This window comes from Manacus candei, unplaced genomic scaffold, assembly GCF_025592945.1.
Source record: "Manacus candei isolate 608988 ecotype Guabito, Panama unplaced genomic scaffold, ASM2559294v1 h1tg000016l, whole genome shotgun sequence".
Lineage (NCBI taxonomy): Eukaryota > Metazoa > Chordata > Aves > Passeriformes > Pipridae > Manacus > Manacus candei.
Window position 1 is genome coordinate 3,128,359 of NW_026138064.1, and position 23,545 is coordinate 3,151,903.

The window sequence follows — 23,545 nt, forward strand, 5'->3', positions numbered from 1 at the left end:
CAATACACTATGGAAAGAGTCAAAACAGACTATCCTCCTCTGTGCAAAACAAGACATTTATTAAAGGACATATTCTTCCTTTCTAAAAGAAAAAAAAAAAGACTACAAGTTTTTCCATGTCAACTTCACTAACCACAAGAATTGTCAAGTTAAAAAATGAAAGTCAAACTACTTGGGAAAAATAAAGAGCTGCATTTGCACAGTAAAATTTTATCACCACTGATGGCGATATCAAAATATTCGATTTGATTCCTAAATGCTGATACAAGTTAGCAGGAGAAAACTCCAGTGAAAAAAGAAGAGTTGTAACACATAAACTAGGCACTTCAATTCAAAGAATGAAGCAATTAATATCCTCTCATGGCTGCTCCTTGTCAGAGCAGCCCTAAACTATTCAAACAGCTTCACTCAACAGGCCTGTTCTCCACATAGTCCAACTAAAATGAAAGGGACTTTTCCAGACATGGTGTCACCACAGGAAAATACACAATATTACCTACTAGGTCTTGGTTTGTTTGTCTGGTTGGTTTTAACCAAATAAATCCAAAATTAGATTGGCCTCTGCTTTTGAATACTTCTCATCAGGAATGTTGAATTACATTAATTAAAAAAAAAAAAAAAATATTTACTCTCATCTTTGACATTGCTTGAATTCTGAACCCACAGCTGAACTAAATTCTTTTTGATACTGATTAGCTGCTAAAAGTAATTCCAAGTTATTACTTGGCAAGGTTTAGCATTGTTACTTTACACTTACCTTAAAACACAGTTACATTTTCCAGGAAGTTCAATGTAGCTCCTGCATTTCAAAACATACCACTTTCTATAACAAGTTCATCTGCTCTGTAAGATACAACAGCTAATTCAGCTCTGGCATGAGAATTTCGGGACAATGGGGGAACAAGATGTACTTATTCATCTTTCCAGGGATTTAGGAATGCTTGAGACCCTCTCTGGGTCTCAAAATGCAGGATGCTTTAGCTCACTGCAAGAGTAGTATATGCACACAGTTCAATAGTTACTTAAAAGGATATAAAAGCATGAGAGGTAAAAAGGAAAAGAGTATGGGAAACAGGAAGTAGTTTATAGTTGCCACAGTTCAGGATTTTTTTAATAGCAAAGAGTATCCTTGTTTTGCATTTTAATTAGATCGAATGCATTTTCTACTGTCAAAATAAGGATGACTTCACTAAACTTGTGTAACTTCTGTGCATTTGTTTGTTATTATTAACACCTTCATGTTACCTCTGCAGGCTATTGAGTTTATTGTACTGCAAATACTGTTGGATATCTGTTGTGTCCTCTTCACTTTCACAGACCTTCACTATCAGTTTGACCATTAAATTAATGGTATTGTTCGTTTTAGCTCTAACATTAGAACTACTGCTCTAAGAAACAAAGACACAATTTCCCTTCAAATTTCAAAAAAAACCCCAAGAATACTATGAAAATGACTGGATAATACATTTACCAAAACAGTATGACACACTGTCACAGCACATAAGCATAATGCACTTGGCATCAGAAGATTCTACAAAAATGTTCACCAGCCTACACAGCTGGATGTATACAGTAACTCCTTTTCAGAACAGCAACAGGTAGCAAATAGAGTAAGTGCATTTCACTTCAAAAGAGACAAGCTGAAAGCAAAAGTATTAACAAAGTGTCATGGTACGTTTTAATACCAGAATCCTAACAGTAATAGAGGTGAGTACTTGTGAAGTACACCAGAACTTCATAATTACACCACATGATTACATATTGCTTTGCATATAACTTTCTCTAAATGGAGAATGAGGAATGTGGAAAACTGTAATTCTGAAGAATGCTTTTTTTCTTTAACTTGAACTACAAACAAATTATTGCTATTTAAGCAGATGTTATGCACATATGCATGCATGGAGACTTACACAAATAAATATCATACAGTTTAACTTATGAAATATATGATTTCAAAAACATATTAACTTTGATTTGCAAATGAAAAAAAAATAAAATAACTGTGTTAAAATTCCCTACAGGGAGCAGGGCCAAGCATGCTATTCCCAGAACCTTAGAGATTATTAACCATGATACTGTCAGACTAACTAATTGTTATTTCAATCACTTTACTAGTCATATACCATATAAGAGATGTTTCATGGACAGGTTGCTCAAAGCCCCAATCAACCTGACCTTTAACACTTCCAGGGATGGGGCATCCACAATTTCTTTGGGCAACCTATGCCAGTTTCTCACCAGCCTCACAGAATACCCATATGTTTCTCCAGTATAACTGATTAGCAACAGTAACCTCCTACTATTCCTATTAAGCTTCACCAAATATTTAGGAATATTATCATTCTTGCACATAGCTTGAATAAGTTAAAACCTATCAGATATCATCACCTAGTTTCACGGCTAGTTAAAACATCTGGAAGACCATGGGGACAACTTCAAAGAAATTCAGCACATGATTTATATAAAAGTATGTACCCTGCCTTCTGAAAGAAAATTTTCATCTAGAAAATATAGTATCTAAATTTTTCTATAGTCCTGTTAAATTAATCATATTTAATCTTACAGAGAGTACAAAAGCATGCCATACGCTAAATGTGGTTTAAAAATGTGGTAATTATTTTTGGATTCCTTCTGAAGTAAGGATGCTAATTTGAATACCTAGTGGTACAAGTAAAACAAATAAGGAAAATGAAAGAACAATGTGTTACTGCTTCAGTTGCAGCTTGCTGGTACACCTTTCAAATGAAATACAAGTCTCAAGTATATCCTGCTTGATTTATGTACTAAAAACCTGTAATTTTTCTTTTTCCATGTCCTTTTGATATTTTTTTGCCACCATCTTTCTTTAAGGTGAGAAAAGAAAAAGCAAATAACTTACAATGACAACTATTTCTATATTGTTTTCTGTTACTACCCTCCTGTTTTCTGTCCTTTCACCCTCCTCAAACCAAACCAATTGCAACTTTTACTTCAAAAGCAGAAGACCTATCTCCTGCTCAACATTCTCTATATAACACCAAGCTGTCAAATGAGGTCAGTTTTCCCCTTTGATATATGAAATCCAAAGGCATTCTACTGTGCATGTTTGAAGTATGAATAAAAAGTGATACATATCAACATTTTTGTCCAAACTGCAGAAATGTGTTATTAGAGCAATGTGAAGGAATAGAGATGGGTGACTTCCAACTACCTTAATGGCGGCCTGGTTCAGCATCAATACATCACATCAAAATTTTACTCCATGCTGCACACAAGTAATAAAGTAATTTACAAAAGGCCATCTGTATTGACTAAGAGCTAAGAAAGGGTATTTTTTGAGAGAGAAAACATTTTGCATTTATTCTACCAAGGCGTCTGTAAGAATATTTATTTTGTTTGGAATAAGAACAGCAAAAAGCAAAAATAAGCAGCACAAGCTTCTCTCTTCGGCCCTTGTTTTATTTTCACTGTAAAAAAAACCTTGTCAATAAAACGGGCATGTATTTAAACACGAGGAATCACACAGTGATGAGTATTGTTTCAGATTAATTTCAGATAATGCCTGCAGTATACACCTGTGATTAAAACATTTCTCCTAGCTTTTCTCCAAGAAACATACTAGCCAAGAAACGTATTTCATCTTCAACAGCAGATGAAAACTTACCTTATTACAAAGTCATGGCTATCAATCTCTTTTCCACAGCCACTCTTCAGAAGGATACCAGAATTCCCAACAACTGCACATGTTTTAAATCGGCGATTCTTCATCGGGGAAACTTCAGGGAGAAGGCTGTGCAAATCCTGAGAAATGTTTAGGGTGCGACGCCTGTCCAGTACATAATGAATTACATCTCCTGGTTTGAAGCTGGTTTTGACCACTGAGACATCTCTTTCAGCATCCAAGAACTGAAGAATGTTCTTTCTGCGTTGACAGAAAAATGCACAGATAAAACCCGACGCTCCCTGCTCGAACTGAGTTTATCTAAACAGCAATACAGACTGTACAAGGCATACGACATAAAGCAGAGGGGAGGCAGTGTCAGTCATACTAAGGTCATTTCCCATGCTCTAGGATGGAGTTAGAAAAAAGCTGTTAGGAGGGAGTTCAGATCATGGTTACAATATAACACATAAATACTACAGAGCTTAATGACTTCTACAGACAAAGGCACCGAGAGACCAAGGGAAGATAACTTTGGAAATTAGAAGGCATACGGTTTTTGACTATCTTTACAAAATTCTGGAATAAACACATTTTTAAGAAGGACTGTGGCATTTGTCTTCACAGAAACACAGTTGAATATATGAAGTATTTATGATTTAAAAAATATTATCTCTTAGAAATCAGCTTGTTTCAGAAATGGTTGTGTCTCTTATGGATTCTTATTTCACCATAAGAGGAACATACTCAGTTAGCATAAACTTCCTCCTAATTAACTGAAGTTCAGTTAAAGTTATCCTAATTAACTTGAAATGAGAACACCCACAGTCTTTTGTATCAATTTAAACAAAAATTAAACTAAAATTTAAACTGCAAATTAAACTACTGCTGCTCAGGGTCTAGTCAAGCTGTTAGATGAACTCAAAATCACTTACAAACTCTTCATCACTTTGAACCATTTACTGTGCTTCTCTGCAACTAATTGTTTCAACTGTTAGACAGGTTCAGACACATGTGACCAAAACATGTTGTTTTAATAAGCTACCATGGATCAAGTGAACTATGGCAATTAAACCGTTATATACTACCAGCCTAGAGTAAGTAACAGGTCAAGAATGGTTGCTTTTTTGTCAGCTGAAGAAGTCAAGTCATGGTAACTGTACCTGCTTATGGGGCTAGTGCATCGGGACGCTCTGCCTAAGTGGGGGTAAAACAGCTCATACTTGACTCTAATTGCAAAAGTTATCAGTAGTGGATGGAGAAGGGTGGATGACCCTACTTTTGGTTTTGAAGAATGCTGAGACTGCTCTGACTTCTCAATTCTAAAGTTAAACATTTCGGGGATGTGAAGAATAATCCTTCCTGACAGAAACTGGCACTGGTGAGGATGCAGCAGACAAAGCCACTGATAAAGGAATGAACAAGCTGATAACTCACCTAAAGCTGCTGAGTTGACACACCTGGCCTGAAAACGTATGACTGACAGTTAATCACTTATACTACAAAAGCCCATCACCTCTTTTTAATGGTAGGGATTTCTAACACAGCCCTTCTTGGAAAGTGTGTGGAAATTCCTCCTTCAAGTGGGGACCCCTCTCAAGGTTACTTCTCAAGTGACTTGAGAAGTGACTTGCCCACAGTCACCGGTATGCGTTGAGTACCATCAATTTCTGCTCAATAGTTTTGCTAGCTTTAGCATCATTGCTTCAATATGGCTTCAACAAATAGTGCACTATATTAGTAGGTATAATTCTCTATATACTGTGTCACAGATAATTCTGATCAAAATCTTTTAATCTAATAATTATCATTATGATCATCAATAAATAATTAATTTTATTAATGTAAGTATATTTGGGTTCTCATCCTTAATCCTGCGGACCAAAATTAGGTAAAGGTTCAATTGCACCTATACAATCCTTTAGACATAAACTGGTGACCAAGTCTGGGGCTAAGACTGAATCCAGCCATTCAAAGCTTCCATTCTGCCAATGACAGGTGGGTACTGGCACACTTTTCATACATAAGTTCAAAAGAGGTACTTAATAACTGTAATGGAATGACTAATGTATGAGATGACTAATACCTGCACTGACAGCACTGAGCAGTTTTCAGTATACACTCGACATAAAAAGCTGAGAAGGACTCCAGGCCAGAGCTGCAAGAGCCACTGGCAGCTCAGGAATAATAAGCAAAGCCTTAAACACTTGTGTCCATCCTTGCTCTGTGAAGCATGTATGTGTGTGAAAAGACATAAGACCACATTTGAACACAAGTACAATACTCTCAAGGAACTGAACAGTGCTGAGCTGGGGCAGGGTGTTCAGCATGTGATAAGTCTTACAGACACTTTTGCCTCTGCAAATCCAACAAAACAACAAAAACTTTATATTTTCCACTGTTTTCAGTAAGTAAAGTGGAATTTGAAAGAGAACAGACATTTTGTTAAGAGAATGTTATTTTTACATATTAAGTTTTTAGAGCAGAACTTCCTTAGAGAACATCAAAACAGGAAAACATAACTAGAGATGCCACTCTAGCAGTTGCAACACTCAGTTACAACCATAAAGGGGAAATAATCCCCCCCAAGTTAAAAGGGATGAACTATAGAAACATCCATGCTCACGAGCCAGGTCTTGTGTCACTGCCTCGAGAAGGAAGAATGTCTGAATCTTGCAAGCAATGACACAAAATACTCAACATGCAACAGATCTTAAAAGCCACAGGGGAAGTGAAACACGATAAAAATATTTTTCAAGTGATTCTTCACATTTCTTAAACTAGGGCAGAAAAAAAACAGGGGAAAGAATATCTGGTATATCTTGGGCTATCAGTTACAGCTGTCATGTATGAATGACAGTATCAGAGCAAAGACAGTCTGTACTGAGGCTCAGAATAACAGAGCAGGATAGGCAAATCCTAAGTGTTGCTTTTGGTAAAACCAGGCAAGGTATTTCTGTAAAAGGAAGATGACTCAACTTCAGCCTTTAAGTTGAATGGGCTTAAAATCTCCATGGGTTTGATAGCTTTACTTAGTGGGCACTCTGCAACACTTACATGAATTGCTACACAATGAAAAAGAGCAAGAAAGAAGCAACTGCCCAATCTAGAAGTATTAAAATCTACTAAAAGTATTCATTACCTAGGAGCAGAGTTACTATAGCTGGGTCTGTAAAGGATATGACAAATGCATCAAAAGCTATGAGTAGCATCACCTAAGCTATCCAGAGACTCATTTCACATGCACTCTGACTTGAGAAGGGGTGACCACAAATGAGTCTCAAAAAGCAAAAAAATTACGTGAAGTGTAAGAAACCTTGAGTTCTGACTATAAGAAGTCACATGTGATCACCAGAAGATTCGCTTTAGTAATTTAAAGCACTCATCCATGACACCCAGAATGAATGGTCCTAAAACTGTTTCTTGACAGCAAACAAGTAGCAATGTTTGTGCATGAATATAGTATCCAATGTATTATTTAAAAAAGAGGAAGGCAGTGAAGTTATGCAAACAGTGCCAAAAAAATAAAAGCACCTTGGTTTCCATTATTAATTTGGTTATTTACATTCAAAACTTGTTTATCTATATGCTTACAGAAGTCCTCCAAAAAGAGTTTCACGTGGACCTGAATTAAAATCAGATAATCAACCACTTACTTAAAACAGCTGAAATTTCTGAAATGTCTAAGGAATTTATTTTACAAAAAAATTTTGAGATGGGCAGAAATCACTGAATCTTAGTATCTTCTCATATTTTTAAAAATGTTTTCTTATCTGAAGCTGTCATTTGCATATTCAATTAAAAGTACACACAGGTATTAGAGTACACAACAGAATCCTCATGTAAGAGATTTGCTAACATTAAAATATTTTTATTGATTTGTCTGACTCTATCCAGACATCTTTTAATACTGAAAGAAATATGATAAAGAATGCAGAGTTCATGCTATTGTTTTAAGTTCCTCTGTGCTACTGACTCATCTGTACCGTGGGGATAGCAGTACTTCCCATTTTCACATAAGTGCTAAGAGGAAAAAAAAGTCTAAGGGGTGTGACAAAACCTGAACACACGTACATGAGTGTTTCAGTCAGTCTAGATGCTGATTAATAAAAAGAACTTGTTTAAGCGTCTGTTCTGTCTCACAGAATAAAAAATAGCACAACAAGGTTATTCTTATTAAACAGACATGACAAAATAATGTCAAATAAGTGCTAATCCACTTCAAGCTGCATATAAAATTCAAAGTAACCTCAATTCCACTAAGGAAAAAAACAGCATGATTTTTAGCAAACCTTGCAGCAAAGGTGTTCTGCAACCTTAAGCTACGATGTATAAACAAACAGTTTTATTTGAGGTCTCCAAGTTTTGTTATGACAAATAAAACTCTATCATGGGTGTAGCCTGAACCCTTTTGTGGGCAGGTGAGACAGATGTGGCTTGCTCTTATTTTAAGCCAAGCAGTTGTTTGCAACATCTTTACTTGACATACAAAAACACAGTGTCATAATCTGTGGTTGACCTAAAGTTTTATTTCGACAACCAGAAACAAATTTTCACAATATTTAAGTATGTATTTAAACTCCCGGTTATCTGATAAACTTCATGTAACAGATAGTAATGTCTCTGCACAGCTTTCCAAATGTTATAGCTATGTATTGCTCTGGGGCAATATGGTGATATTTTTCTCCTTTTCTTCCTTTTTTTTTAGTTTTATTTTGTACTGTAGCCTTTCTACTACGAAATTGTTGTAATGTCAAACTATTCTTCATCTGCCGCAGAATTGTGTGGATTAAGGAAAGAAAATAAACCACTAAATCATTTGACTTTTAAGATTACAAATAATTTTATATTTTTAGAAATTCTCAAGAAGATTGATGTATGACCTCCAATGCTTTTTCAGGGAAAATCATTTCTTTAGAGGAAGGCAGTGCCAGAAACCCTTGCTGCTGGGGCATTTGGGCTCATCTGGACAGTAACCATGAAGCCCTTTATGGGGAAGCCCTTTATTCTAAAGGGCATCCTCAGTGCCCAGGAAGCTGGGCTAGATCACCAGCAACCACATCACGGAACTAAGCGTTTACCTAATCCTCTCTGTGTGCACTGAAGATGTGCCTCTATCTACAAGTCTTCCAGACTGTGTTTATCTAATACGTTCCTAATAACCTCTTGTGGTGGGGACTTGGCAAACTCCCCATGCAGCCTGTATCAGTGCTTCCCTAGCCTTATCAGAAGCACAATACTTCTCATGCTAGCACTTCTCCCACAGTAACTTGCCTGTGGATGGCAGACTACACTCTTGGCAAAATCCTTTATTTACTTGAGAATAAGAAGCCACTCCAATTTTTTTTTAAATTTTTATTTTTTAAGCTGTGCAGGTCACACTGTAGATTTCTGATTCCTCTTCTTGCTCTCCTGAAGACTTTCTCTGACTAATTCACACAAGTCTAATAAACAACTCAATTTTCTAACCCTAGCAAGTCCTGACACTGCTTCATGCTCCCCAGCTGGAAGGCAGAAGGTGGGTCTCAGCCTTTGAAATCACCAAGGACTACAGCCTAGATAAAGCATACTTTTTGTCAGCTAAATTAGTTTAAAAAAAAAACCACAAAGGAACAAACTCTGTGGTCACAAAATGTCACAGTTTGCCCCTGTAGATGGCTGCAGTTCCAGCTCCTGTTGGCTTCCTGAGGACGCAGTGGAGACTGTGGGTGTTTGCACCTGTTGGGTTTCGCTTTAGTCTGACTAAAAGTAAGTTTAAAGAAAACCTCTTCAAGGAAAGCAGATTTAGAATCATAGAATAGTCTGGGATGGAAGGGGACTTGAAAGGTCATCTAGTCCAACCACCGATTTGGATTCATTAAAAACACACCTAACTGCAAATAACCTTGGGACAATTCCTGGCAGCCCCCAGACAACAGAGGCCACACAAACAGTAATGCTGGAGAGTGGGCACGCAAAAGGAAAAGAGGACTTTGAAACAGACCATGATTCAACTTAGGCTTACCATATGCCAGCTTTTCATGAGGATAAGCAAGGTAGAGTAAGACAGACAGGCAAGCAAAAATCCCCTGAGGTTTACTATGACCAAACCAGACCAGAAAGCCCCAGTTCGCATGGAATCTTTGGCACACAGAAGATCTGAAGGAAATAGTGCAAATGGCCCCAAAATGTTGCTCCAAAAGCTTCAGAGCAATTGTAGTGCTCCACTGCCAGTTCAGTACATACTGCTTGCACTTCAGGGACTTATCGTAGCTGCTTCATGTAAATTTGAAAGACAAACAATGATAACAATCTGAACCTTTCTAAGGAGGAAGCTGCCCTTATTTTTTTCTTTAGATGCTTTTAACATCTTACAAGTTCTCACACTTTTCTGACAGGAAATTTTCTGTTACATTGCAGAGATAAATACATCCTCAATGTACTTTTTTTTAAATTTTGCCTTCCTGCAATTCAAAACCTTCTGTTCCTTCCAAGAGAAGTGCCCATATTTAATCAAAAATAAGTGTAAGAAAATCACACACTGAGACATCAGACTGTAGTTCATTTCATATAGGTCACAGATGTGCTGGCATCAGCCCTGTGTGGAATTCTTCCCCAGATAGGTTTGCACCATCTCAGACACATCCCTCCTTTCTGAAACTATGGCTTCCAGTACAACTGAAGTTTCCTTATTTCCACAACCATAAGGAAAACCTTCACATTGCTACAGAGAGTAGAAAGGACTTAAGACATAAAACCTTAGCACATGATGGATTCTCTTCCTCATGACTGAAATCATTCAGACAGAAAGGGAACCAAGAAAGCAATCTTCCTTCCCTAGACACAAGAATTATCTATTATTCTTCAAAGAAGTTGTAAGCAATCAGAAGGTAACATCAGTTGGAAAAATCACTCCCCCACCAGACCAATCATGATTGGCAAGGCATCAAATTTCCCACAGTCTCAAGTAATTAATAATACCAATAACGTCCTCTTCAATCACAGAAAGTCTAGCTCTTTCTTCTTATGTCTGCTTAACATCTCCGAAGGACTGCTGCCCTCCCAGGAGAGCTGCTACACTCCTCAGACTGCCTTTTCTGGCTGCAAAGTCCCAGAGCACCAGAAACCAAGTGAAAGCTTCCCATCCTTCCATAGGGTCCTGATAAAGGAGCATTTTCATTCATTGACTCCTATCTGAGCCTGGCCTTGCCAAGAATTCACCTTTGAGGCTGATAGACTGGTCACCATGCTAAGCAAAAATAAGTGGACGGAGGTGATGCCCACAGTCAACAAAGCAAATAGCAAAGTATAATATTCTAGATGCCAGCCAACTAGGTTCAACATACTATTGACCAATAGTCCTTGCACAAAGCAAGGCTCACTATCAAATATTTTCTTCATTCTAAAATTGTTAATGCAGGTGTAAAGCTGATATAATACATAAAAGTAGCTGTCATTTATGGGTGATTGTAAGTTTTATGAAATATCTTTATGCTGTACACTAATGGTTTTACAAATTATTTCCCCACTCCTAAGAACTGAAAATGTTTTATGTATAATTCAACAGGCACTAGCTTGTTTTTTGTTTCTCTCTTACCATTACTTCCTACGGTCAACCTCACACCACAAGACCACCAACCACTGTTCATGTTAATAGTTGCAATAATAAAGCTTGAATCATCTTCATGGTCTACACAGTGCACATAATGTACTTTGGAGGGCTAAACAGTTAGTTAAACCACAAAAACACTCTAGGACTTCACTAGACACATTTGAAGTTAGTCCTGGTAGGTGTGTAAGTGTAAAAATACAGCCAAAATGCTTCTTACTGCTTTAACAGGGAAGAAAGGTGTATAGCAAACCACCTGTAAAAGTGAGAGAAAGCAGATCATTTAGTCAGCATCAGATTGAAACACATCTCACAAGGGGCTGCATGTGGCTTCCTTAGTGAAAAGCTTGCCAAATGTCCTTCCCTCACTGCTGAATATGCTCATAACTGAATATGCCATGCTATGTTAGCAAAGAGGATTTCTGGAAAGACTGTGACTGGCTGGTGGCACTGGTTCCTTTCATATGGTTCATGTCAACTTTTGGCCCTATGTCACAATAATTTAAATTCTTTTACTGGTTCAGTTAAAACACCTGCTCTCCGCCTCAGTGTTCATGATGGTAGCTATTTCATCTTGAAACAGGACTGGCAGTGTGGACATAACCTCAGCTTGATGCTCTCTACTATATAGAAAATGTTAAGATACAGTAGAACCTCTACTGCTTAAGTTAGTGTACAAGATACGCTTTTTTCTTCACTGTATTTATGAGACCCCTCCCAAAAAATTAAATCCTTTCCTGCACAATATTTAAAAAAAACCATATTATCATGTCATGATGCTTCTTAAGTGCACAACAGTAATTTACTAAATGAATGTTCCCCTTCAGCCAACAGTAAAGAAAAAAATTATTGTGTAACTTGTGATTTTAGTACATTGAGATGATACACATGTACTAACAGGCTGGAAAAAAAATCTAAACCATTCTCTATTATTTTACCTCTTTGTCTGAAGGATGGATTTTGCATCTGAAATAGGTGGAAAATTAGCATAACCCAAGCTCCATTTTATGTCTTAATTTTCATAAAAAAAGTTATTGTCATATTTTTACTTTGTTGTTTGGCTTGACCAGCAAGGCATATTGGATTTACATGGCTCTGAAATATGATACTCAACTTTTCAACAAAATGACTGAGAATAGTTATCTGTTTCTACTTATAGTCACTCAACGACTTCCAAATCAGTTCACTTCACAAATAAAAAACAGTTGTTTTCTTCCAATTGTCAGACCCATAGCCTATGAAACAAAGTTTCAACAGTATTCCTCTAAAGTTACTTAATATTTCTCCAACATAAATTGTCAGTTATATGCATACAAATTTTAAATACCATCACTGATGCCGACAATCTGCTTTCCTAGACTGTCCTGGAGCAGAAATCAGCCTTTATGGAACAACCATATACTGGTCAAACAGGCTGAAGGATGGTTCTGGATCAAACTCCATTCTTAAAATGCACCTCAGCTGCATTTCATTAATTTTCTGCCTACCCAAATCCTGCTATGCTTTCCATCCTTTATGCTGCTCCTTGGCTTTTTGCAATGGGGCTGCATTGTCCATCATACCACAAGGCTTCCAGAACATCAGTCCTTTACTACAACTCCATACATTTCTGAGCTACCTTTATCTTCCGTGTGTTTTAGGATTAGGGACATAAAATAGCAGTCATTAAAAAAACCCTCAAGTTCCTCATTCAGAGAAGCCATGCTTTCGTACACGGAAACAATGCCTGTTTAAGGAGTTTGGAAAAAGTCCCTTAATTTACAAAAAAACAATTACAAAACTTAAAAATAAGTAGAAAGGGAAATCACACAGAAACCACATTTTAATTAGACCAAATGTCTATTCAAAATCTTAACATTCAGAAAATCAAGTCTAGTCTGCTGTGTGATTGTTGCTAAAAATAGTTATTTTCTCTCATTTTTCACAGAATGCAACATTCCTAGTCCTCCACACTGCCAAGTCACGCTCCACATGCTTCTTTCACTGGCCACCTTCTTGATGAAGATGGGGAAGGTATGACAGAACAACATTAAGAGGCATCTGCTTGTTCTTCTCTCAGGGTGCGCAGACACACTATGAATACTAACACATATCAGAACTATCCACTCACTCTAACTCTGCTACTGAGTTGCCCCAGCAGCAGCAGCCTAAAGCTCTTTTTGGCCTTTCTGACTTCAAGACAGAAAACTGCCTAGGACATGGATACTGTCAGTGCCTGACCTGCCATGTGGACCAATCATGGCTAGTGTTGGATTCACAGTACTTGATGCCCTGGCTCTTGACTCCTGCACCTAAGCTGTCTGTCTAAGCTCCCTCTGTAGCCAAGGGAGGAAAACTGCTATGTTCAGGATACTTTCAGCTGTTCTATTTCAAACCTTTAGGATAAGAGGAAATCATGTCCTAAAAGTGCCAGATTCTCACCACTGACTGTGGAAGAGTTCTAAACAAGCAGCTTAAATGTGGACATACATAATGTAGATGCTGATTGCACAGGTCTGACTGCCACAGCCAGATGAAAACATTTTATTAATTCTTACGAAGGATGACATGATTTCAAGTCTAATGCAATGCAACTGCATTTAACACTGAACCTAAATATATACAGTTATAAACCATCCACCTGCAACTGTAAATCAAATTACTGTTTCCAGACCACAGAAATTATAAGTAACATGAATGAAAATATGAAACGAACTGCTTTTCATTTAAGACACTCACCTGATTTCCATTACTAAAGAAGAATTGATTTTCCAACCTTCTACAGCATGCTGGAAGATTGAGGAGCCACCCTTTCGAATTATCTTATCAGAGCTATTGATCATTGATCTGCTCAAACTCAGTTCACCATCTCTGCAATGCAATATATAAAAGACACAGTTACACCCAAGGCTAACTCCAGTTTTAAGTAATTTACATCCCAAGCACCAGCAATATATCCTTTTATTCACCACAAAAATAAGCAATTCTCTCTCTGCTTTCTAAAGCAAATGAACTGTAACTGTGAAAAAATCTATGGGACAGCTATATCTAAGAGCTGAATATGCAATTTAAGAGCCTAAATATGTTTATATATGTAATAAAACAGACATAAGAAAAACTACAATAAGCTACAAACTGTGAACCTGGATGAAACTTTATCATGTTTGTGAGGCAGATTCTGCACTTTTAGGTTCCAAATTTCTAGTACTAAACTAACAATTAAGTGCTAACTTTCAAGCCTTTGCCCAGTAATTGCTGCAAATCTGCAATACTGGCCTAATAGATTTCTTTTGCCTCCTGTTGATACTTAAAGACTTTTATGGACAAAATTCTGGAATTTAATGGTAAACAAACCACAAAATTTCCCCATCACTTCCTGAAATTTGTATGCACACATCCAAACCACCCAAATTGTCTTATCATGTCCATCAGTCTTGTAATATTCATAACTTTCGGCAAGGTAACCTTAAAAAATAAAAAACTACAATAAGTAGTCGGTGAACCACTGAACACCTGATGAGCTATCATAATGTTATCAGTTGAAATATTAGCCAGTAGGGCCACACAAATGGGATAGAGAATCCAAAACACTGCAAGAACGACTTAAGGTGTTAGCAATAAAATCCATTTTTATCTCCATATGTTTCCATTGTCTTCCATACCACTCTCTTTTAGGTGCCAGAGCAATGTTCAGCTGAGTTCAAACACAGCTATTAATCATAAATATATCAAAGTTGTTGAATATAACATTCTACCTTGTAGAATGTCTTATAACACAGGAGCATACAGAACAGTAACGTACAGAAATCTCCTTCTCTGTTAAATCAGCATGCTCTGAAATACTGCCAATAACCATAACTTGCAAACAGAACTTCTGACCACAGCCCTTCAAACAATGAAATGGAAAAGATGTGAGACTGTAAGGTTTTCAGGGAATTGCTGACTCTTGTTTTCCGGTGGCTGTAACTTCTTAAAACAATTGGATCCCAGCCCTCAATAAGAACTAAAGTAACATTACTGCAGGATATATAAAGCAGTAATAGCTGGTAAACTATATAGCAGGCTAAACTCAAGCTAACCTGCAATGGGACAATAATTAGGCTAAATTCAGAAAACTGGTAACATGCAGTAATTTCTAAAAAGATCCATCATTGCGAAAGCCTCTATAAGTAACAAACCGGTGTTATACACTTCACCAAAACCAGCCCTGCATTACTCACGGCTCTTTCTCCCTCACCATCCCCTCCACCAACACCCCGCAGCCCTGAAATCACTCCGATGCAGATGTAAGGCTGCCACCTATCGAAAACCTGCAACTTTAGGTACAAGACCTGCGGCAAATTATCTAAATACCACTAACTTGAGAGCACGGGAGGATGCTGCGCAAGTCCCTAAATTATTAAGGAGAATGCAATTTATACTTTTTGCTATATTAAATTTTTTTATTCCCTAAAATTTTTCCATAATGGTTGTAATAATATTTATTACATCTATACTCCTGCATATATTTTCTAGATGCATTGAGTGCACGCATCTAAAAGAAGATTACCAAAATACATCCAAGTAAAGTTCTCAGTCTAAAGGTACTTCAGAGATATCTTTAGTTTATTCTGGGTTAAATATTATTTAGCAGACACTTGAACATGAGATAGTTGACAACAACAAAACACATTGCCAACACTTAAAGCGCCATAGCATTTGAAATGTCGTTTTCTTCCATATTCACAATTTACATCAGTAGTGAGCTATATAGCTTGTACATTAAAACAGTGTTAAAGTATGTTCTTATGAGCTAAAAGAAGGTCCCAGGCACTTTGTGTTAAAGTACTACTACGAACGCAAATGTGCTCACTTAAATCCTCCTCTCCCTTTTATTGGCATTGTTCTATTTAATTTTCACTTAAAGTAATATTAAATAAACTAACACATAAAAAGAAAAAAATTTCTCCAGGTAACTCTTCATTGTGTAAATAACTGTGAAATAAAGCTAAGTTACTTTGTATCTTCTAGAATCACTGCAAATCCTGTCATGTAAATGAAACAGCTGCCATAATGTGACAGCAACTTACAGTGTCAGCCTTCACTCTGAACTTCCTTGCCTTGGCGACCAATCAGACCAATATCATGAGACAATCTCTTCTCCTGAAGATAGCTCATTAAATAAAGTAACTTCCTTCAAGCATATTCCATATCAGTGGAAGATGACACTGTTTAAGAAACACTGCATTGCACGCTACGTCCGTGTTTCATTACTTGCTTAACCTTTAAAGGGACATTACTGTCTATTTGAATCAGGGGGTGCTTTGCAATTATTTTCCTAGCAAACTTTGCTACGGAAGCACACGGTTTAAGGTTTATCATATAATTTGGAATTGCATATAGTCCATTTTGGAATATCTGGAGTTTACCTGAGGTTTCACTGATAACTATAAAACACACCATCCTGAGCATTCATAGTTCTGTATTACTGGTACTTCTGAAAGTAAAGCATCCCGCAGAAAAGTGACTTTGCTCGCCCACACGGCCAGTCAAAAATAACCAAATGTCATGAACCCCTAGTTCTGGGGAAAGGCAAGTGCAACACCAATATTGGCAGCAGATAGTAGCAATACACTTAGGAGTTTTTTTCTGCTTCGGACAGTAACGAATGGGATGACAGGCTGTGAAGAGAAATGGTATTTCAACAGCGAAAGTGACTAGCATCATGCTGTACAAGAAGTCTCACTGATAACAAAGAAATAAATATATCACTAAATCATCTGGCAGAAGTACATTACATTACATTTTAAAGTGTTTGTTAAGAACACACATACTATGACAAATTACACTTATTTTCTTTTATTTAATATTAAAACATCAGTTCATTTTATTACCTTTTCAATTGTGTCAAATCACGTGCAGTAAGCTGGAGGGGGTTTTTTCTTTGCAAACTTATATATGGTAATTTCTGAATAATTTTAACAGCTACCTCTAGTCCAACAGGAAGGAGTACATACTAAGAAACATGGGTATCTTTAATGACAATTCTGCCTCACACACTGATTTTCACGTGTGTTTTCACACACCTATAACCCCAAAATTTTAAACTTCTGTACATCTCCTAAGTCTACAGATAGCTTTGTGGCAGAAGCCGGGGTTACACCCAGGCTGAACAACAGGGAAAGACACCAGCAAGTTGTGAAAATCTTGAATAACGTGGGAAGCAAACAATGCACACACACAAGTGAGGCAAGCCCCTGCTCCCGGGAAATCCGGGGCCACTGCTGCCCAGCTGTGCCCAGCTGCCTGTGCCCCGCTGTCGCACTAGACTGCCTGAAAAGGGAGGAGGGATGCACTTTCTGTCTTTAACTCTGGGGCCAAGCGGGGACTAAGTAGGCTATAGTTGCCGCAGCTTCCTCCAGGTCTGTACGGGTACTTAGAACCTCCTTATGCCTACTCCTCGAATTAAGGCAAGGGTTTACAAGATGAAAATCTGCTGTGAATGGCATTCTCCCCCCTAGTCGACTTGCAAAAGCAAACAGAAAGCGTGAGACCCTACTCAGCTTTTGCTGATTTCATTAAGCGATCAAGACATTTATGCAACACCCCAGTGAAAACAAAATCCTATACTCCTCCAAGGAGAAACCCAGCTTGGCTGAAAAACCAAGGTCTCCATAGGATAGCTGCAAGTTGGGAGAAAAATGACGAATACTGGCATTCACATACATAAACACAACGACCGACAAAGAGAAACCTGAGGTGCAAAGAGAAAAATGGCAAAGGACTCTTCGCCTTTTGTTTTCAGCCGAAGACAGGCAGGAGGGGGAAAGCATGTAACGGACGGTTTCAGCGAGGGACCAGAGTTTCCAGCGGAGGAACCTCCGGAGCCAAGTGGAATGACCCACACCCTCCCTGCGCAAGCATCCCTGAGGAGCACTGAAGTTATGCCGAGCTCCCAGGCAGAACTCCAAGGACGGAGGCAGGAGTCACCTGCACCCCGGCAAACTCGCACCTCCCCGACAGGTTCCCAAGGCAGGAAACGAGGCACAAGGCGCTCCGGACCGGAGGACGCCGGGGCACCTACTGACCCCGGCGGGGACGCGGAGGGGACCGCGGGCAGCGACACGGCCCCGCTGCCCACTCGGGGAGCCCTCCCGGCGCGGCGCCCCGCAATTACCCGGCGAGAGGTGCCTCTTGGCGCTCCTCGGTCCGCGCTATTTCCTTCGTCTTATAGAAGATGAGGAGGAGACTTATGGTGCACACAGTCCACCTCTTCCTGACGGAACGCATGTCTTCTGCGAAACGTGGGCCCCCTCCCCCTTTTCCTTTGTTTGTCAGGGGTGTGCGGGGAAACAACTCCTCATGCAGCAAGAATTGCCAAAAACACGGCGATGCCTGGGGGTTTTTTTCCCCTGGAAATAATTACAGCAGAAAAAAAAATTAAAACCAAACCAGGCGGGCGCAGAGCCTGGGGGGCTGTTCGGCGTTTAGTTTGTCTCTCTTTCGCCCAGTCCAGCAGCCGGGCGTGCAGGCGGCGGCTCGCTCGCCTTGAGCCGGGGAGACGAGCCCGCGCCGTCGCCGCTGCTGGCCCGCCGAGCCGAGAAGAAAGCCCCGCACCCGCTCCGCGTCCTGCTCCGCTGCGGCGCCGCTCGGCCCCGGGGGCGCGGCCGGTGCCGCCCCCGGCTCGGCGGGGCGGGCGCGGGCGGAGCGCGGCCAATGCGCGCCCGGCGGGGGCGGTTCCTTGGGAGCGGCGAACGGGCGGCAACCGCGGGTCCGGGGAGCGATGGTGAGTACAACCGGGTAGCGGTGTTTGGGGGAGGCGCGGCTTCCGACCCTGGCACATGGCGGGAGTACGCCGATGGCCTGCTGGGCGTCAGAAAGTTCGAGCGGAGGAGCGCCAACGCGGTGCCGATGGAAAGGAACGGTTTTTGTTAATTTTTAATTTTTTTCCCCTCTCTGCCCCAATGGACGGTTGGAGGTTGAAAAGGGCACTGGAGGGAGCCCGCCTTGGCAGCTGCCCCAGCCGCGACTGGAGAAGGTGGGCATGCGGGAGGGCAGCCACGTGGCCCCCGCACACTCCCTGTCGGGAGTTCCGGAGCCAAATCCGCCGCCCGCGCCCCGTTCCCCGGCGTCCTGTTTCACCCACGCGGACTCAACATATCCATTATTTTCCCAGCTTCTGCTGGGGCGGTTTCTCTGGAACTCACAAAAAGAACCCCGAACCCCAAACCGAAACGAAACAAAATAATCTTAAAAAAGCATAATGCAACCTGAAAAAATAAATTATTAGCCATATCCGCTTTTCTCAGTATTGTTTTGCTCTCTTCAAAGTGACTAGGCTGCCCTGGAACTATGCTTGTGCTCTGTGACAGGGAGCTGCCCACAGCTCTCAAGTTTGCATTTGTGTAGAAGGCAAGACCAACATCACTTTCTCCCACGGGGATCCAGGAGGGGTTTGTGACAAATCTAGTGTGACTTCCTTTTCTTGGCTTAGGTTAAGAGCGGGAGCTCATGGGATGACACAACCTTCCCTGGCTCTATTTGCTCTGATATCTCGTGTCCAGAACTGTTCAGTAACAGACATTTCACAGAAAGATGCAAGCAAATTTGGTGATGTGCAGATTTTTCCATCCCAAGAGAGTATTCCCTCACAGGCATTGGAAGGGAAGAAAGGTTAGAGAAGTTGCTGCTAATAGTTGTTATGTTCTGAAAATCAGTTTTGTGTAGTAGGAAGGGTTTAATTGAGCTTCAGTGGAATGGAATGGAAACTGCAATTTCCTTCCACACAAACCAGATCAAGCTGGTCTTTCTATGCTTTTCTCTGCTATGGCTCTGATGACCTAGTGTCAGAAAGTGACTCTAAAAGGCATTAGCATCAAAAGGAGAAGAGCCCATTTTTTCTGTGAGAGTGAAATTCAAATTATAATATAATTATACTATAATTGCTGACATACATTCTTTTCTAGAAAAAAAATGATTCAATGCAAAACTCTGTTTAATACTACTGTAAAAATGCATCACATGTTCAGCTGAACACTTAGGATTCCATCAGTATTGTTAACCCTGTTAAGCATCTGCAATACTCTTTTTTATACATTAAATAATTTTTATATATTAGATTATTTTTTTAGTTAGATGGACTCATCATCAGTAGGTGTTGAAAATGAGGATCATTTGGGATACAGAGGATCCCAAATTCACCTTCCTTCAGAGGTGATTTTGCTGGGTTCCACCCACAGCTGCCAATGGCAGCTTACACTGTCAGCTACAGCAGCCCTTTGCCAGGCCATGTGCACATTCAGAAAGCAGTGTGCCTTCACCTCCTTCTTCTCCACCTTCTGCTGCACTTCCTCCTCCCTGAAGATTAAAACCCAGCTCCCCTGTTGCTTCCTAGGAGCTAATCCTCTTCCCACACAAGGAATCGCTGCCTGCATCCAAGGGACTTGAGAACTGATGGCGATGGTGGTCAAGAGGTGCCTTGCCCAGCAGTGCACTTTTCTCTCTCTGCTCACTCTGGTTGCAACCAGTCTGACTGAATGTGACCTCCATCACCCATAGGGGCCAAAAAAGTTGACTTCAAGCTCCAAACCATCAAGACTCTAAAACTTTTATTCAGTTACTGGAAAGCAAAACTGTCTACACTTGATTAAAATATGGAGAAAAGCACTTCTCCAAAAGCACAATGTACTCAATAGCCTGTGGCATTTTCCTGAAAATTCGTGCTGTTCCCATGCCTGTCCTTCTACTATCATGAAAACAGACTTCTGGGTCAAAAGCAGGTGTGGGATCCGGAGGGAACCCAGATCATCCACTGCAGTGATTCAGCGTCTTCACCTTCTGTGCGTGCTAATCTAAGCTCTGAGGTTATCTGCATAGCAGGGTCCCAGAGTCACAGGAGTTGCTTAAAAGTGGATCCAGGGCAAGTTCCTAATTTCTTCATTGCTCTCCAAAATCAGTACCAAGTTTTAATTCAGGAATAACCTTACAACTGTTACTGCAGTGAGGAAGATCCCTCGCTTAGCTGCTCTGTCCTCTCTTAGGGCATTATTCCTGATATAGTTTTACATATAATGTCTGTAATGTACTCAAGTAACAGGCAGACACATATAGTGTATAGGTGTATACATTTCATTTGGTACATTTCATTTGTAATGATTAAATTTATTATTACACAAAATGAGTTTACTGTACAGGGAGTTCAAACATTCATCTAGTACTTCACCAATTCCTTTAATTATCTTTCTTTAATGCATCATCAACAGCACTTCATAACTCTATAACAGGCTATCTAAATTATGCCTTGAAATTATTTCCTCTCATACGGTCTAATGATATTTAAATAATGAATGGCATTTATATCAAATAGTATGGCTTATTTCACATAAATTGGAGGAATGGTTTAGCTCTGTGAACCCAGAAACATGTTCAGTAAATACTATTTCATGGCAGCTGGTGATGACAGTAAAATTTCTTTCATGAAGACTACTGGAGGAGCAAAAATGTGAATAATAGAAATAATCATGCATTTAAGCATTTCAAATTTCAGAGTGCTAATTAGTTCCTACGGCAAAGAGTTCTTGAAAGGCTGCATTTCATGCTGAAGAAACTACCTAGAAACTTGAAACATTTACATTTGTTAGTGCATATTTCCATATAAAGTCCTTTTTGCATTAAGATTATTTCATGTTGTTTATGGGTGCCCAGAAATATCTTCTGAATTACTTCAGTCTTTTTTTATCACTGAGGATAGAGAAACTCTAGAAGAGGTTTGCTGGGGAGGCTGTAGCATTTGCATCACTAGTAGTCTTTAGGAATAAGTTGCACAGATCTCTGGATTTTTAACTAAAGGAGGAAGGATGGATGAAATAAATTTTTCATCTCCCTTCCAACTATTTTCTTAATGTATAATTTTAATGCAAATCTGCTCAAATCACAGCAAATATAGCTGATTCCTATATAGTATTTTTTAACAAAATACTGAATCAACATTGTGGAATGGTCATAAGTTTATACATGCTTTTGTTTCAGGAATAGGCTTGTTTGATACCCCCTTCTTGCATTTGCTTAACAATTTCAATTCTGTATTTAATAGTATTAACTATTTGAATTTTTTGTTAAAAAAACCTACTTAAAAAAATCAATAATACTTTGTCAAATTTTTAAGTACTACTGCTACTCAGATCTGTTGTCATGCAGAGATCAATATCCTCCAGTATTTTCACTGATGGCTCAAGAAAAGGCACCGGACATCCCCATTGTTACTGTGTTAACGTGCACAGAACACTAAAACTTTGCAGAATTGCTCTTATAGCCCAAATTTGAATATATTCTATGCTTCTGTTTATCATAATCTATACATACTTTCATTAAAATGTATTCCTCTTTGAAATATTATCTAAGTCAAATATTACATTTTTAGCAATACTGGCATTCCAAATAGCAGCATTTCAAATACTTCACCTTTATAGGCAACAGAATTAAAGATTGTGCACTGAGCTGCACATAGTTACTCCACCATATAGGTGGAGGTTGGTGGTAATTAAATTTCTCTTGATGTTCAGGGACACAAAATGCATGTCAGAATCCATATTCAGATTTCACCTCCCCTTTCATTTTTGTGACTAACATCCAATGATGACTTCGTGTTTGCAATTGCCTTGCAGAACAACCACAGGATGAATAGTACAGAGACAGTGAAGATAAGCTTACCTGAATTTCTCAGCCATTTCTTGTGGGAGACCAAGAGAAGTTCAATTATGAAATGTGGAAAAAAGAAATAGATGTCTGCAAGGAGATCTGCGGGACTCCCAAAACCAATGCCTTTAGCACATTTAAATGACTGCTTGGACTGCTGTGATTCTATACCCAAGTTTATGTTTTAAGCACATTGTATTTCTACCCCCCCGTTTTACCCTATTTTCCAATTTTCATAAAAATCCCCATTGTTCTGTATTCCCTGTTATTCCCCTTTTTCCTTATTGGCTGTTCAGTGCTGTGTTGCAGCCTTTCCTTAAATGGCTATTCTTTTCCATTTGCTAACCTGTTGTCTATCTCCCCGTCAATCTTACCATCCGAGGAGATGAGGCTACCTAGGTAATTGATGATTATTCCTTTCCATTTATCGTTATGTCCAACCCCTACTTTCCTAATATGTATCCTATTAGCATGCTTCTCCCTAGCTCCACCTACCCTTCCAGCACCTTCCATCCTTCCCTTATATAAGCCGGCGCTGCCTTTCAATAAAGGGCCATTTCAGCCTCTAACTCCAGAGTGGTAGAACCCTTATTTCCCGGGCTGCGTCAATTTCTTGTGTGCCTGTGTCAGGAAGAGAGCATATTTTTCTCCAGAAGAAGTTTTAT

The 23,545-nt window shown here is 39.3% G+C and overlaps 1 protein-coding gene across 2 annotated transcripts in view; it reads right to left on the reverse strand.

Annotated features, from left to right (window-relative positions):
• Nucleotides 1-18,852, reverse strand: part of ST8SIA4 (ST8 alpha-N-acetyl-neuraminide alpha-2,8-sialyltransferase 4) — a 56,048-nt gene extending 37,196 nt beyond the window's left edge. The window contains exons 1-3 of one of the 2 annotated variants that reach the window (XM_051782680.1): nucleotides 18,364-18,850; nucleotides 13,947-14,078; nucleotides 3,644-3,901 (exon numbers count right to left, since the gene is read on the reverse strand). In XM_051782680.1, the coding sequence (XP_051638640.1) occupies nucleotides 3,644-3,901; nucleotides 13,947-14,078; nucleotides 18,364-18,476 (503 nt within the window). In that variant the 5' untranslated portion in view covers nucleotides 18,477-18,850. Of the gene's footprint in view, nucleotides 1-3,643; nucleotides 3,902-13,946; nucleotides 14,079-18,363 lie in introns of both variants that reach the window. The other variant, XM_051782681.1, reaches the window with a different exon arrangement.
• Between the last annotated feature and the right edge of the window lie 4,693 nt (nucleotides 18,853-23,545).